Raw genomic sequence first — 15,846 nt, 5'->3', positions numbered from 1 at the left:
ATTGTTTATTTCACACACCTTAGGAAAGAAAAGATTAGCTGTAGGGTATGAGGTACTTGAGAATAGCTCTGTAACCTTGTGTAACACTGCCAACCTCTCACATATATTACTTGCCATCTCTCATTCTTCCTCTGTTGGAATGCACTTATAAGATGACTCACATATGTTCAATTGATAAAAGACATTTTGATACTTTATATCAATAGAAAGCATGAGATAGGTAGAGTTCTAACGAGTTTTACAATCAAGGGCTAGTTCTTTGGTACATTCAACATGTGCTTGTCGGGCTGTCTCTTCAAACTTTTGCCTTCTCTTTGTTGATGCAGTCCAAAATCTCACACTTTCTCGAATCTTTTCAATGCACGATCCAATAACATCCTGAACAATCAAATTAAGAACATGTGCCGCACAACACATATTCAACATTGATCCACGCATAATAAGTACACCACATTGAAGCTTATCTAAGATAATTTTGATAACTACACCATTGGTACTACAATTGTCCATAGTCATAGTAGATAACTTCCTATCAATATTCCACTCCAACAAATTATCTAGAATGACACTAGAAAACACTTCTTTTGTATATGGAGATGGCATATAAATAAATCATAAATGAGAAATTAAAATAATTAGAACCAACAATGATATAAGTTCATAAAACATTTGAAAAGACTTTAATTAAAATAAGCTGATGATATTTTTGTTTAAATAGTAGTGTTTTACGGTATTAAAAAATTACAATTTAACCCTTATTAATGCAGAGTAGGGATGGAGTGAGGTGGGTCTAAAAAGTGTAAACCCATCCCCACCCTGCCCCATGGTGCGGGTCTAAAATCTCGCCCCATCCCCGCCCACCACCTTTGCGGAGCGGGAAAAACCCGCAAGGGGCAAAGCGGGGATTGTCGGGGCGAGCGAGGCAGGGCAAAATTGTCATCCCTAATGTGAAATAGGCCGCTTCCATGAGAGTTTTAAGGTTGAATTATCTAAAGCACTTCATGAATTTACCGGGATATGTTCAGGGCCGAAATGAACAAAACCATAAGAACGAAATATGTTCGAAAAATAAGCTGTGTGAATTCTATTGTCTTGGTATACACAAATGGCTGACAATTCAAAAACATTGTGTTCACTAATTAGCTAGTATATTCGATAGTCTTTCACAAAGGAAGGTTCAAAGCCAAAAGCCATTTCTTCCAATACAATAACTTTTCTTTTACTCTCTATGTGTCTGCATTCTCATTTGCATTGTGTTTTATCAATTTCTATTTGTTGGATATATTTCAACATTGTTAACGGTTATGTTAGGAGCAGTGCCCTTAAATCCTATTGTATGATGCTATGTATGTTATTATATATGACATTATGTATGACTTAATGTTGTGTTTAATAAATTTGTTTTATTATTATCTAAAAATAATGGCAACATGAATATTGAGATATTATCATATAGTCCATTAGATGCATATTATGTGATTTATGTGATTTAGTCACAAAAGATATAAATCACAAGTTCTTTGTAAACTCAGAATTTTAGTTCGTAGTCGGTGATGAAATTGGGTATTTCATCTGCGAAAACTATAACATATCAACTACGATGATTTGTCTTGATCATGAAAATTGAGATTTTTAGTTGGTATGTTGATATATTTTAAGAGTTAAAACATATTGAACTGGACCGCTGTGAGATTTATTATTATTCTAACGACTATCAAATGAATGATAAACTCACGACTTATATTTACATGAACTCTTAATCCTGAGAGGATAATGGACCTGATCATGAAGTGTAGGTTGTTTTGATATATCAGGAGTAAGATCTATAGTTACGGTCAAAACCTCAATATGTTGGGTAACCACATTTAGTGTTGATGGAACATATATTCTCAAGATGGAATTCATAGTCCCTTAACGGAGATACAAAATATTCTCTTGAGATAAGTTTAATGGGTTCAGTTATTCAGAGAGTTAAGCCTAACCACTTTAATAAGGAGTTACTAAAGTATATATTTATGGAATTGGATTTCATAAATATATGATGAATAATTTAAGGGATTAAACCGGGTACTCAAGGAATTAAGATGTAGTAATCTACAAAGTGGCAGTCTACATTCATGACTTTGTATTACTATGAATATTTTATGAAAGGGTTGCATGTATAATAAAGTTTTGGGATATAATTTATAAATAAGGCCTAGAGTGCAACTATATTTATATAGTAGTATTGGATATAGTTAATGGTAACTTTGGATTTGTCAAGAGTTGACAGAAAAGCCCAAGGCCCATTAGAGCTAGTGTCTTATTGGTCCATTTTTGGTCTCACTCCAATCCACACACTTAAGCTCAATTGGAAATGCCCAAAAGGCCAGCCCAATTAGATAATCAGTTAGATACAAATAAAGAAATATACAGAAATTTCTGAAGTGAACAACAAAAACACTATTGTGAAAAGGTGTGTAAGGAGTGTTAAACATTCTCCTTTTGAAAACTGATTGAGAGACCACACATCTTGGGTGTTAGTGGAATTGGAGTGAAGATTGAAAGTGTTCCCAAGTGCTTCTAATCTTCGGTTTTGAAATTCACCGCTCCAAGGTACGTTCTCTTATTCTTAAATTCTGAAACTTATATAATACATGTTAACATTTATGAATGAAGTAGATTCGTTATTTTTCCGCTATGTATGTTTTGTATGCGATATAAACATGTTATTATTATTAGTAGGCAAAATAGTAATTTTAGTAATAAGTTACTAACAACTTTATGGCCTATAATCAGATCCCTGTGAAACACAAGAATCCTAAGTTAAAATGGGACTGGCGGCGGGGCAATGTTTTGTGTATTTTCCAAACCAAGCCTAAATGCCAAAACTCTTCATAATGGGCTTTAGTAGTGAGTAGGCTCTCGAAGCCCATCTTAATAACGCAACCACTTTCCTCCTTCTTCTTCGTTTCGTCCGACCCCATCGAAAAAAAAAAAAACACAGACCAGTGTGCGTGTTTTTTAACAGAGAAGAGAAAAGAAGCCCTAGACGAGAACTGAACATAACAAAGTTCATACGTTTTTGAAATTGGATAGTTCGCTCGCTCTAGTAGATTGATTGTGTGTGTCACACTGTCTTGGCCTGTGATGGAGACCTCTAAAGAACAAGAACAAGAAGAAGAACAAGAAGAAGGACATGTATTCCTCGATCGCACCTCTCGACCAACGAGAGGGAAGAGAATGACGAAGCTGCTCGACGAGGAAATTGAAGAAGACGAGCTTTTCTGGAACCAAGAGGCTCTTAAAGATGTACTCTTCTCTCTCTCTCTCGCTCTCAATTTTGTTTCTAACATAGTTAACTTGGAAATTAACTACGTTATATATGTGATTTGCAGGAAGAGAATGATGTTAATTATGAAGAAGAGCAAGAGGTTGCTGATGAGTTTGATAGTGACTTTGATGAAGATGTGAGAGCTTCCTTATACTTTCTTTCTTAACAATTTTACTTTTTTTTTTTTTTTTTTTTTTTCTGTAATGCTAAATTAAGCTGTACATAACCCCAAATTTTAAGCTAATTAAACCAAAAATGAGCTTAGTTTAGTTTAACAGACTAGAATATAGCTTCTGGGCATGAGCATAAATTACTTAGAGGCGAGTCTAAAGGGCTCTTGTTTAGAAATTGAACAGTCTAAAATGTAGTCATCTTGCTAAAGATTTTTTTTTGCTATCATGTTATTTAGGAGCCTGAGCCAGATGAAGAAGTAGAAAACGATGCTGAGGACAGGTTTAGTTTCTATTGGCTAAAGCAAATGATGTTTTAAGATACTATCAATTTGGGAGTGTTTCTAAATGTTGGGTTTTCTTATAGGACGCGTCCAAAGAAGAGACTAATATTCCCCGGAAAGACTCTAGCGAAGAGGAAAAAGAAAAAGAAAGACCTCTCGAAGTTAGAAGCCGATCCCAATGATGAAAAACCAGCTCAAAAGTCTGGCTCCCGTGAACACCATGATGGCCCTGATGACAATGAAGGAGAGAGGACGATCAGGAAATCTACTAGAACTTCGGTCATTGTTAGGCAAGCTGAGAGAGATGCAATACGCGCAGCTCTGCAAGCAACAATGAAGGTCAGTTGTCTGTCCTATTATAGCATTCCTTGCTGGACATACTTCCGGCTATGATTGAAGACTTGCTTGTTGTTTAAATGGAGTGATGAATAAGAAGTTCACTTTAATTTTGAAGAAATAAAAGGCTGTTTGTGGAGACTTAAACTTATACTATCACCACTGGCATCTCATATTGATAAAATCATTTAAAAATTTATGATATAATGTATCTTGGGGATATCCTTTTTGAAGTTGAGCAAATTCAATTATTTAACTATCTCAAATGCATGTCTGAGAAAGAATTTTTTATTTATTTTTCCGTTCTCACTTTGCAAAAACCCTAATTGATTTTTAGTACTTGAATAGGTTTATTTTAAGATTCTCATGGAAGAGCTGGGCCATATTCTTGAATATGTTATTCTAACCCTTAGTGGCATTGCTCACTGCTTCCTTAGTTCATTTGATTTGTTAAGACTTTGCTACTTTTAAAATTTTCATGGGTAGCATTTTCAAATCTAAAGACATGCAATCATTTAAGTTGGAATGAATTTTCAGCCAATAAAAAGGAAAAAGGAAGGAGAGGAGAAGAAGATGACCCAAGAAGAGATGCTCTTGGAAGCAGCTCAAACAGGTTTTTACTCTTAATACTCAGTTTTAGGAGATGATTTGTGGATTGCTGGAAACTTTTTACTTATATGTTATGAATTTGTGAAGCTTTTACTTTCTGTATGATCTATACTTGAATGGTATTGGTTATAATTTTGCAGAAATCATGAACTTGAGGAATTTGGAGCGTGTTTTAGCAAGGGAGGAAGAAGTTAAGAAAAGAGCAATTGTGCATAAAGCTGTCTACAGTGGCCCACAGATACGATATTTTTCAAAGGATGGTAAGCTTTCCTTCATAATTTAATTTACATATTGGTTTAGACAACAAATTGAGTGCACAAAGTTTTAGTTTGCTGCAAAATTAATTCAAGTTGGATTAAATTAATGTTGATCTATAAATTCTGTACAGGTTCTTCATATTTAGAATTCAGTAAAGGATTGTCATTTCTGTCAGAGATTTCTACAACACCTGTTCCTTGTAAGTTACCTTTATGTGCTTGTCTTCATTTAACGTCATGGTGAAAACGCTTTCTTTTTATAAATATATTTATGCAAATGATTTTATACGCTCTCTTCCTTTTAGAGCCTAATTTTTTCTCTTTGTATTCTTTAGGTAAGTTTGTGTATGCATCTTGTGGTCATGACCTTTCCTTTTTTCAATAATACTGGTACCTCATTATTATTATTATTATTTTAAAAAGAGTATCTTTATGCAAAATTTGATTGTATACAAATCATTCCCATACAAGATTGCCAATGGTTGACAGTGCTGTTTTCTTTTTCTTTCTTTTTTCTCAAATATTAAGCCATTCAGTCTCTGCTATTTTTATGCATGTTAAGCTTTGTCCCTGCCACTAGCAATAAATTATCTCCTTGTGTCAGTCGCCTCCCTAAGCCAGGGATTGAAGATAAACCTTTAGACCCCTGTGCCATGATCTTAAAAGTGGATCTATTGTCCTGCTAAATTGCATAGTTAATCTTTAGACACCCTGCTCCTCATAATGATCCACAAGAGTGCACTTGCCAAATTCAGCTGTAGATCAGTCTTGTTTTTATGTAAATGATGCTACCTGAAGTTTCTATCGTCATTTGAGATACTGCTGCTATATTTCTGCCCAACTGTGTATTAGTACTACAAACGAAGTTTAGAACTTCTAAAGCTCTCTGATATGATTCACATATACCTTTGACTTTGCACCTGCTTTTTATTAAAGAAACAAAGTTGCATAGCTTACTGTAGTCTAAGTGAGTTGTCTATTAGGATGAAGATCACAAAGATTCAGTTCACAATGGCTCTTTAAGAGCTTTAATATTAATATATTATCTTTAAACCTGGAGTTTTAGAAAGGCCTTTGTTTAATGTTGTGCATATGGAGATAAAGGAATGTGCGTTGTTTTGAGGGGAAGGAGTTACCCTTATCAAAGTTGAAGTTCTCTTTTTTGAAGGCTTTATACAGATGGACTTTAGCTACGATTTCATTCTCCTCGAACTTGTTACAGTTCCTGGATAACAACAATTTTAGATCATTTTTTCAGTTTTTTCTTCATCATCTTTTTCGTTTGTCACTTCCTTTGTATACTTCCTGTGTTCAGGGGTATGCCCTTTCTTGCTCTTTTTTTGGCAAAACTCTGGCTTCTTAAGTTGCAGATACTTTGAAGGTAAAGATTTACCCTGATTTATCCCAAAAAAAGAAAAAGAAAAAGAAAGATAAACATTTACCCTGTTTTATGGTAACCTTACTATATTAAGGGTTCCAACTTTTCATCCTCCTTTTCTTTGTCCTTAGTTTCTCTCTCTTTCCTTCGCTTCCCCGTCCCCCCCCCCCCCCTCCCATCTCTTGCCTCATTGTCTTCTTCCTAAAAAAGTATTAATCCTCAAGCTTAAGTTTAATAAGGTGAAACGAAAAATAACTTGTGTCTTTGCGCTTAAAAGCACACTTAGATGCATTTCACATTCTTTGGTGGCAGTTAGGGACTTCTTGATCGTATTCTATGGCTATGCTTTTGATTTATGTATTCTAATTAAATTTCTTTCCAGATCCGGAGAAGGCTGTATGTGCAGTTACTGGTTTGCCTGCCAGGTAAGAGCTGAATTTCTGATAGGGTGGTCAGCGATTTCCTAAAGATATTTCTGTAGGAAATAACATTCAAATGCAAAGCCTAAAAATGTTGCTGATTTCTTTACAAGTACAACTGGAGAACATATGGTTTAGAATGATGTTCTATTGTGCATGGTTAACCCTTGAAATGGTAATATAGTTTTTACAAGAAAAAAATCATTAATAAAATGACTTGATAAGGGAGATTGTCAATTTTTGTCATTGGCAATTGACTTTCTGTTTTTCTCTCAAATATTTTTGCTAAATGACATGAACCTGCAGCTTTGATTGTCCATGGATTAAATGGTAAAAAATAATGAGGTTAGGACTAGATCAAAAGGAAATATTTTTGAGTTGTAGGGTTTGTTTGAGTATAGTGGAGAGGGATAGATTACAAAGCTGGGTGATAGCTTTGAAGTTGTGGATGATCAAGGTTGCTCAATGACATTAATTGTGAGGCATAGACATGGCATAGGTTTGTGGAAGACTATTTGAAGTGGGTGGCACGCTCTCAGAATTTTATTAATAGAAAGTCATTTGACATTGGGGATGTTAGTAAGGTTTTTCTTTGGAATGATGTATGGTGGACTAAGGTGCTACTTCAAACACTTTTTCTTAATATATTTTCCATATCTATAAACAAAGAAGAAGTGGTGTCTCATTCTTTGGGACTGATAAGTATGGTGTCACACTGGAACTAGAGGTTCTTTCTGATTGGTTCAGAAGTGGGAAGTAGAATTAGTAGATGCTCTTATTCAACCTGTAAATGAGCAAGTGAATAGAGTTAATATATATATGCGCACACGCGCATGTGTCTGTGTGTGTTAACTTGATGATGCCCTATTAAATTGATTACTTTTATTGATTTTGACCTTTGATACGGAAGTTGTTTGACAATGGTTCCTTAGTACTCTGCCACCGTACTTCTTAATGAATTGTCATTTCATGCTATAGGTATCGTGATCCAAAGACAGAGCTGCCTTATGCTACAAAAGAAGCATTCAAAATCATTCGTGAACGGTATGGCTTCCATTGCCTCCTTTAGTAGCCTTTGTTTACATTTTATTTAAGAAATTTGTCATACAGTTTCGGCCAAAAAGCTTGCACCTATGTGTTATTTACAATTTTTATTTCCCTCCATGTCTATCATCATATTGGGTACTAATATATATGCTAAATAGTAACAGCAGGGCCACCTTAGTATTCAATATTTTTTCACTAATATTTTGATAAGTAATTAATAGTACTTTCAAAGCACCCAATTAGTTGAGTTGGGTTGATTTAAGCTTAGCCAAGAACGAATAGCACTTCCAAAATGTAAATGGGAGAATGGAGACAGCTGATCAACCCTTGTGTCCTTTCCTATCAAGATGTGGTTAAAACTACACTGTTATTTCATGAATGTATATATATGTACTGCATGTTTTCCCAGACAGTTTGAAATATGACTAATGCATGCTATGGTGTTTGCAGAGTATTTTTCAATAGGGAAATGTTAATGGATACACCAAGGGCAATGGTTTAGAAAATATTTTTAGAAACTTTTTATAGGAAAAGAAAAAAGTAACTAACTTTTTTGACAGTTTTTTATATTTCTCATAAAAGTGGTATTAAAACTTTTCTAAAATGGTCCATTAACAGATGCCTTAAGGGCTCCGGGTTACCAGACCCTTTTTAATATTGACTTTGAACATCCCTCCCCCCTCCCTCCCAAAAATTTATTAAAAAAAAAAAAAAAAAAAAAAAACCCCAAAAAAGTGTTACTTTTATTATATGCATTTTTCTTTTCTTTTTCTTGTCTTAAAAAAAATTTATTATATAAAAAAATTATTTTACTGTCTTTTTTCATTGAATTCTTACCTGATTGATCCTTATTTTTTCTTGACTTCTTCAATGGGTGATTTTGTAGCTATGCTGATGAGAATAGTGGAGTCCAAAAGGAAATGGACATGGGAGATTTATTTGATTCACTTTCCGGGACAGGGTTTTCTGCTAAGCGTAAGAGATCAGTGACACCAAATAAAAGTGAAGTATCATATATGCGATACTTTGCTCGTTTCCGCAGAATTCCTGCCATTGAAAGCGAAGAAGATTCAGAATAGTTACTGTGGTAATTTAAAATGTTTCTTTTCTTATTTAATATTTTCATGTTCATTATAGAAGTATTACTCCACATGGTATGTAATTTTGTGAAAATAACTCCTGCAAGCTATAAGCTATTATAGAAGTACAACCCTTGAAGTTAAATTAATCTTTCACTTAGCTAGATGCAAATTGTTTTGGTATGCAAAATGGCCATGGAAAAATGTTATGTTGCTTACAAGATAAAAAAGGAGGTTTCCTAACCTTGTGTTTAGTAGGAGGTAAAGGTGAAGACATTTTTTTACCCTTGTTTGTTTGTTGAAATTGATTGCTATGGGGGCACCCCTCTTAACAGATTCCTTCCCCCAATCCACCCACTTTTAGACTGGCAGACAATGGTGGGCCTTGATACATTATCCTCTTGCTAATCCTACTTACAAAACCGTAGCATAAAAATATGCACATGTTATCTATAGCTGCTAGCATTTATAGAAGTTTCTTAGATATGTCATGTGAATCTTGAGAGGTTTGGAGTGAGTGCAGAGTTACCCTTAAAGTGTCGGTTACTGAGTTTACCTATTGGAAGGAGATTCCATAGAGCTCTCTTGCTTATAGTTGATAATTAATAGGTTCTAAGCTCTCCCAGTTTGATCTTGTTCATATAGTTCTTTCATTTTTGTTTTATGCACATTGTCCCCAAATACAAAAGAGAGGAAAACTGAATCAATTGCTTGTAATACTATCATTTCTGTAGACTGAGGCATAATTGATATGGTACCTTGATAATACGTGCCATCTGCAAGATCATGGTAGAGCTCTACAACAGAGTATGTGCCAAACTTCCCAATGAGTATCAGTTGTAAGTATTCTATTTTTTATTCAAAGTAAATGTGATTTATATCATACAGGAAGCTCGTAGTATGTTGTAATATACTGATACGCCCTTTCCCTGAACAGCTTTCTCTGCAGGAAGTTTGGCATTTATGGTGCTGTGCCACAAGTTTTTGATCAGATGAAATGAAGTTGTCACAGCAGGGAGAATTCTGCACCAGAATTGCAGTCACCTACAACAGGATTCATTTAATGTATAAGCTTTGGATATGACATCTTCCAAAGGACTCCGTTTCTTGAAACGCAGTGTTCAGTCACACCTGGATGAGTCTTGGCTTCACTTCCTTTTACCATGGTTTTTGAATCTTAGATATATTGGTTTTGTCAACAATTGGATATTGCTAAATGGTTCCCCGAGGGCCTGATTATGATAACTTGCACTAGGTGTGAAGCCAAGACTAAAACTCAGTACATTCCAAAATATACTAAAATTCTGTACATTATGATCTCTCCTTCTCCTTTCCTCTCTCCTCTCCCCCATTTCCTTTCATCCAAACTTATGGTAAGGGAAGGGTTTAAAATTTCTTTCCTCCAATGTAATATCTAGTTGCAGGCTTTGCCCAATTAGCAAGAAAATAGTACTATACTTCATGGTCCTTACTAATGGCCGAGTAATATAAATATGACAATGGGCCATGTGTATAACATTTCCTATGGTCAATCCTCTATATAGAGCAAAATGGCTTCACGCGTCCTACTGCTTAGTGCTTAAGGCTAACATGAATGCTCTAATATAAAGTATCTCATAACCATACTTTCCCATGTTGTAAGACTAGGCACGCAATTCCTATGAGAAAGCTGGCTGGTTTCTGTCTCCAGATCCAAATGGTCAGTTCTCAACATAACCAACTACAGAGCTGATCAAGTGGTTCTCTTCAATAATCCCTTTTATCAACAGCTATTTGGACTTTAAAGGACATGGAAATCCAGAATTGAAGAAAGATTTAAAAATATGTCCGATGAAAAATAGCCTGGAATTCTCTCCCTACCAGGTCAGTGGTCAATCAAAGATTCACCATAGAAGACATAAGCTTCCCCTTATGTCAAAAACATATAGAAACAACACTCCATCTTTTCAACTCCTGCCCAATTGCACAAATACTATCGTCCCAATTGCAATGGCTCATAGTATTACTCCATCTAGAAGGTCAATCTGCAAGTTCTGGGGCCAGTTTCATCCTCAGCTTCACAAAAAAAGCTTTCAATATTTCCATGGAGGAAGCTTAATTCTTTATCATCTTTGCCTATATTAGTGATATGAAATTAAAGAAAAAAGAAAAAGAAAGTATAGGCTATGGAAGCCAAAAAGGAAAAATGGAAAGAAAAAAAAAAGTGGCATTTATTACACACACCTTATATTACACACCCTCAAAATGCACACAAATAAGTGTATTGTGATTTCATCTCACGATTTGCATTTTGAGTGTTTTATGTGATAGTGTTTTCTGCAACTTTAAGTCATGATTTGCATTTTGAGTGTGTGTGAGTGTATATAATAACGTGAGTGAAATACAAAAAATGCTAAAGCCTAAATGTACAGCAAATTTTATTACATAAAACTTACAAATTGGTGTAATAGAGATTTTTCGTAATTGGTGACACATTAATTTATACTTATAGAGATTGAACTCTATAAAACCCTAAAATCCAAGTTTTATACCCTCAAATCCCAAAATTTTTAGTACGGGTTTTAATCAGGAAGAGGGGGGGACCCCAAATATAGCATCCTTTTTCAGGCTTCTCATCTGTAAAACATGCTTAATCGCTCTTTGATTGTTCTGGACTGTATGATTGAAGAACACCCTGGACTTTGTATTGTTGAGGCTCTGTCGAGACCAATTACAGTACTTTTGGATGCAGTTAATAATGGCAGTAGTGTTACTTCTCGTTGCTTTGGAGAATAGAATGATGTCGTCCGCATACATAACATGGGTGATGGGTGGTGCACAGACACTAGCTTTTTCAAGGAGCCTTGGCAAGACTTCCGGTCCGATGATGAATAGATAAGGTGATAGGGGGTCTCCTTGCCTAAGCCCTCTATTGGGCTTAAACTAGTCATATTTGCCCTTATTGACAAGCAGCTCAAAGGAAACTAGGGAGACACAGGACATAATCCAACCTATGAATGTTCTATTAAAGCCCATCTTACTAAGAACAGCCTAAAGGAAATCCCAATTTACTCAATCATATGCCTTTTGGAGATCAATTTTAATTGCCATCTACCCAGCTTTTATCTTCCTTACTTTGAAACCGTGGATCAGCTCTTAGACTATCACTTGATTTTTCGCAATCCAGCGGCTCGGGATAAAAGTTGATTGGCACGAAGATATGAACTTCGGGAGGATAGGCCTAATTCTAGTCACTAAGATCTTGAAAATAATCTCATAAATCACGTTACATAAACTAATAAGCCTATAATTGTTGAAAGAGGACAGATTAGGTACCTTTGGTATGAGGATGATAAGTGAGCTGTTAACCTCTTTTGGCATGGATCCGTTGGTAAAGAAGGAAGTAACTACTGCTATAACGTCCTCCCTTACAATAGGCCAGTAGCTTTTGTAGAAAGTGATTGGGAAGCCATCGGGCCCCGGTGCCTTTAGTTCTGGCATGTGAAACAATGTTGACTTGATCTCCTTAGGGGTAGGAATCTTACACAGAACTCTATTCTCTTCTTCCGAGACGATTGCTGATATTAGTCTTCCAATTGGGCCGGGAAGCTAACATCTACGATAGTGAAGAGATTCTTGAACTTCTCCTAGAAGTGTTGTTTGATTAGGCAAGTGTTTGTGATCCAACTTCCACCATTCGCTCTAATAGCATCAATGTTGTTCTGTTTTCTCCTAATAATTGTTGAAGGCTGGAAAAAATTTGTATTCTTATCCCTTTCCTTTAGTCAGAGTTCTCTAGATTTCTGATGCCAAAGGACCTTGCTTTGTAACAGCCATTCTCTCAATTCTGCTTGGAGCATAGCCTCGGTATTGCCATTCCACTCCGATAGCTCAGAATTTTGAAGGCCAGCAATCTTATGTATAAGGGAGTTGATTCTTGTTTGGCAGAGACCAAAAACTTCTTTGTTTCACTTGTGGAGAGCCTTCTAGGTTGCCTTTTGCTTTTTACACAACCTTGTGAAGTATGACCCCCCTAACATCCTCATTCTACGCATTATCAATGACAGAGTAGTATCTGGGATTAGGGATCCATGCTGCTTCGAAACGAAAGGGTCTATAAGTGAATGTATACTTAGGGCAGTATTATGGAGGAGTGGGGTGTGATATGAACATAAGGCACTGAGGTGTGAGATACAGGCCTTGGGGAAGGCTAGTCTCTAAGTAATGCTAGCTATACCCATATCCAGTCTCCTTTTGATTGCCGCACTTCCCCACTTACCTTTTGCCCATGTGAATTTGTTTCCTGAGATTAACCCTAAAACAATAGCATTGAATTCAAACATCAACTCTCTTAGATGATTGATTAAGAAGGGGGCACTTGGTAATCACTCCTCTCCTTTCTTCCTGGCTTAAAGTGTAATTAAAGTCGCCAAAGCAAACCTATGAGCATTGAACAAATTCCAGGAATGCTGATAGGTTCATCCAAGTTTTAGCTTTTTTGGGAGCATAAGATGGGTCACAAAAACCCACTAATACCCAATTGCACACGGGGTTTGAGACTTTGATGGCGATGAGGTTTTTATGTATTCCAAGACATTGACAATCCGATTAGACTTCCACATCACGTTTAGGCCGCTAGCAGCCCCTTTCACGCTAATCACGATTCTATTCGAAAACCTTAACTTTTCCATGACATCTTTCATCCTGCTATTAGTTGCTTTAGTTTCACAAAGGAAAATGATATCGGGCGTTGTGCCTTTTATTTGAGCCTTAAAGGCTTGGACTATCAAGGCGTTGCAGATGCTTCGACAATTCTAGTAAAGGGCCTTTAGCCTTACTTCCCCTGTCGAGCATTACCTTGTGCACGTCAAAACCCCTAATACGCACCGTGACAACTAGAGCATCAACATGAAGTTGGGCAATGCCAATTAGGTCTTCGTCAGAAAAACCCATGACCAGACTGGGTCTTGTCTTGGCCCTCTTGTAGAGGTCTTCTCGGCTGAAGTTGGTAATTGGGGGAGACACGGACATCACCCCTATTGATGTGGCTAACATCTGTTCAGGTTTGACGAGGATAACATGAATAGTCCCCAAGGGAGGCTGTGGTGCTTGCCCTCCCTAGTATCCCTGATGCGGGGCTTCTCTTTGTGCCGAGTTCTCGTTCGTGAACTCTCCCAGTTTTCCTTCCTTAAGTAGATGGTTCAAGTACAACCGTACGTTTTTGCACTCCTCAGTGGTATGGCCCTTATCCTGATGATATTGGCAATACACTGACTGATTTCTTCGGGTTGGGTCTCCACCCATCTTGTGTGGCCAAGTGAAGTAAGGCTCGTTCCGGATCTTTTGTAGTATTTGGTGGATTGGGACCCTAAACACAGAGTTGACCGATTGGACCTTGCTCGGCTGACCCTAATTACGAAAGTTTGCCTTGGGCCAATTTCCCAATGTCTTACTGAAGCGGTTATCCTTTCTGTCGTGGAAGCCCTTTGCCTTTTCCTTAATTTGTGCTCGGTCATCTTCCACCCTCTTATCCTCGTCTATTCGGTCCATCAACTGTTTCATGGTCTAAGCAGGTTTCAATGGTGAGGGACTCCTATAGATCGGACTCGGTGGGTAGCCCGCTCTTGAAGGTGCGTACAGTAACGTCCTCAAAGTCCCTGTCCAATTTGTTGTACAGTTCCCAATACCTATCCTAGTAGGTCTTTAAGGTTTCTCCCTCTCTCATCGACAGCGGTAGCAGGAAGTCTAATGTCCTCGGCACTCTATTGCATGTAACCTCGCACCAAAAGCTCTGGTGAGCTCTTCATAGGAATCAATGGACCTTTCATGTAGTCCATTGAACCATCTCATAGCCATAGGGCCGAGGCTGGAGTGGAACACCTTGCACATCAAAGCCTCGTTTCTAGTATATATGGCCATCTTCTGATTGAAGTGGCTAATGTGCTCTTTGGGGTTGGTCCTCTTGTTGTAAACAGTGAAGGCAGGTTGCGCGAAGCGTTTAGGCAGCTCGGCCCTCTCGACCCGCCTCGTGAAGGGCAACTTGGATATCTAGGAAAGGGCCTTGCTCATGGCATTCCTACCCCTTTCTCCCCGAGGGAGGGACCTATGCAAATCTTCGAGAGGATCAGTTTCCATTTCGCCGGGAGGCGTCCTACTTCTCCTACATCGACCCCGTTCTAGCTCCGAACTAGAGCCCGAGCTCGCAGTAAGGCTCCTACTTCATCAGTTTCTTTGGTTCTGCCTTACTCGCCTGCGTTGATGGTTCACCTCCCGTCTTAGGCTAACAGTCTCATTTGAGAGATGGCTCCGCGATCTCAAATGACTGTGGCTACGTTGACTAGAACAGGCTGGTCTCGAGCTCTTGGACTCAACCTAACTAACTCACGGTTTTGATGATTTTCCAAGTTTACGAACTAGTCTTGCCGCCCAGGATGAGAACTCACGGATCCTTCACTGTTGGACATCTTTTGGCGTTCTCCTTAAATGTGTGTAAATTAAGTGAAGTTTCCCATAGACAATGACAATTGTAAGTGCTTAAATGAGCTAACGTAATACAATGAATTTGTAGAGGCAGGAATTTGAATCAAATAACCTAGCAAAGTTGACACAACAAGAAAAAGACAAGAAACAATGCAGAATACTGGTCATCAGCTAAGGTCTGAGGACAAATACTTATATTAGATTAATCTCAAGGAAGATTTGTTACAGTATTTCTCTCTCTCCAGGATTCTCCATGATCGCCATTTTAGGAGGATCTCTTACATTATATAGCCTCCTTTAGCTGATCTTGGCCCTCCATTTGTTGATCATATATGCCACTATTCAAGTGCTTGTCACTTTAGACATCTTCCCAAATTTTTTGTGAGTTGCGGCAACCAACATAGATCTGTTCAGAGATCTTCTTCACATAAATGTGGCCAAGGGGTTTGGTGGGGTTCATTAATTGTGGTTGTAGTTACCATCCCTTCAGATGCA

General features: G+C 37.3%; 1 protein-coding gene across 1 annotated transcript; it reads left to right on the top strand.

The window, feature by feature from the left end:
* Positions 1 to 2,892: 2,892 nt before the first annotated feature.
* LOC142621208 (SWR1 complex subunit 2) lies at positions 2,893 to 10,359 on the top strand. The gene is made up of 12 exons (XM_075794526.1): positions 2,893 to 3,291; positions 3,378 to 3,449; positions 3,723 to 3,766; positions 3,851 to 4,106; positions 4,641 to 4,716; positions 4,853 to 4,972; positions 5,101 to 5,169; positions 6,730 to 6,772; positions 7,745 to 7,810; positions 8,700 to 8,900; positions 9,627 to 9,731; positions 9,830 to 10,359. The coding sequence occupies exons 1-10, from the start codon at positions 3,130 to 3,132 to the stop codon at positions 8,890 to 8,892; spliced, it is 1,101 nt and encodes a 366-aa protein (XP_075650641.1). The 5' UTR covers positions 2,893 to 3,129; the 3' UTR covers positions 8,893 to 8,900; positions 9,627 to 9,731; positions 9,830 to 10,359.
* The last annotated feature ends 5,487 nt before the right edge of the window (positions 10,360 to 15,846 follow it).

The sequence above is a fragment of the Castanea sativa genome, chromosome 12 (genome assembly GCF_040712315.1).
Source record: "Castanea sativa cultivar Marrone di Chiusa Pesio chromosome 12, ASM4071231v1".
NCBI classification, from domain to species: domain Eukaryota; kingdom Viridiplantae; phylum Streptophyta; class Magnoliopsida; order Fagales; family Fagaceae; genus Castanea; species Castanea sativa.
The sequence above is the reverse complement of the archived record's forward strand: the minus strand, read 5'-3'. Positions and strand labels throughout refer to the sequence as shown.

Coding starts and splice junctions, on each gene's coding strand:
- LOC142621208 (XM_075794526.1), top strand. CDS start 3,130: ATGGAGACCTCTAAAGAACAAGAACAAGAAGAAGAACAAGAAGAAGGA. Junction 3,292..3,377: donor ACCAAGAGGCTCTTAAAGAT/GTACTCTTCTCT, acceptor TGTGATTTGCAG/GAAGAGAATGATGTTAATTA. Junction 5,170..6,729: donor TTCTACAACACCTGTTCCTT/GTAAGTTACCTT, acceptor ATTTCTTTCCAG/ATCCGGAGAAGGCTGTATGT.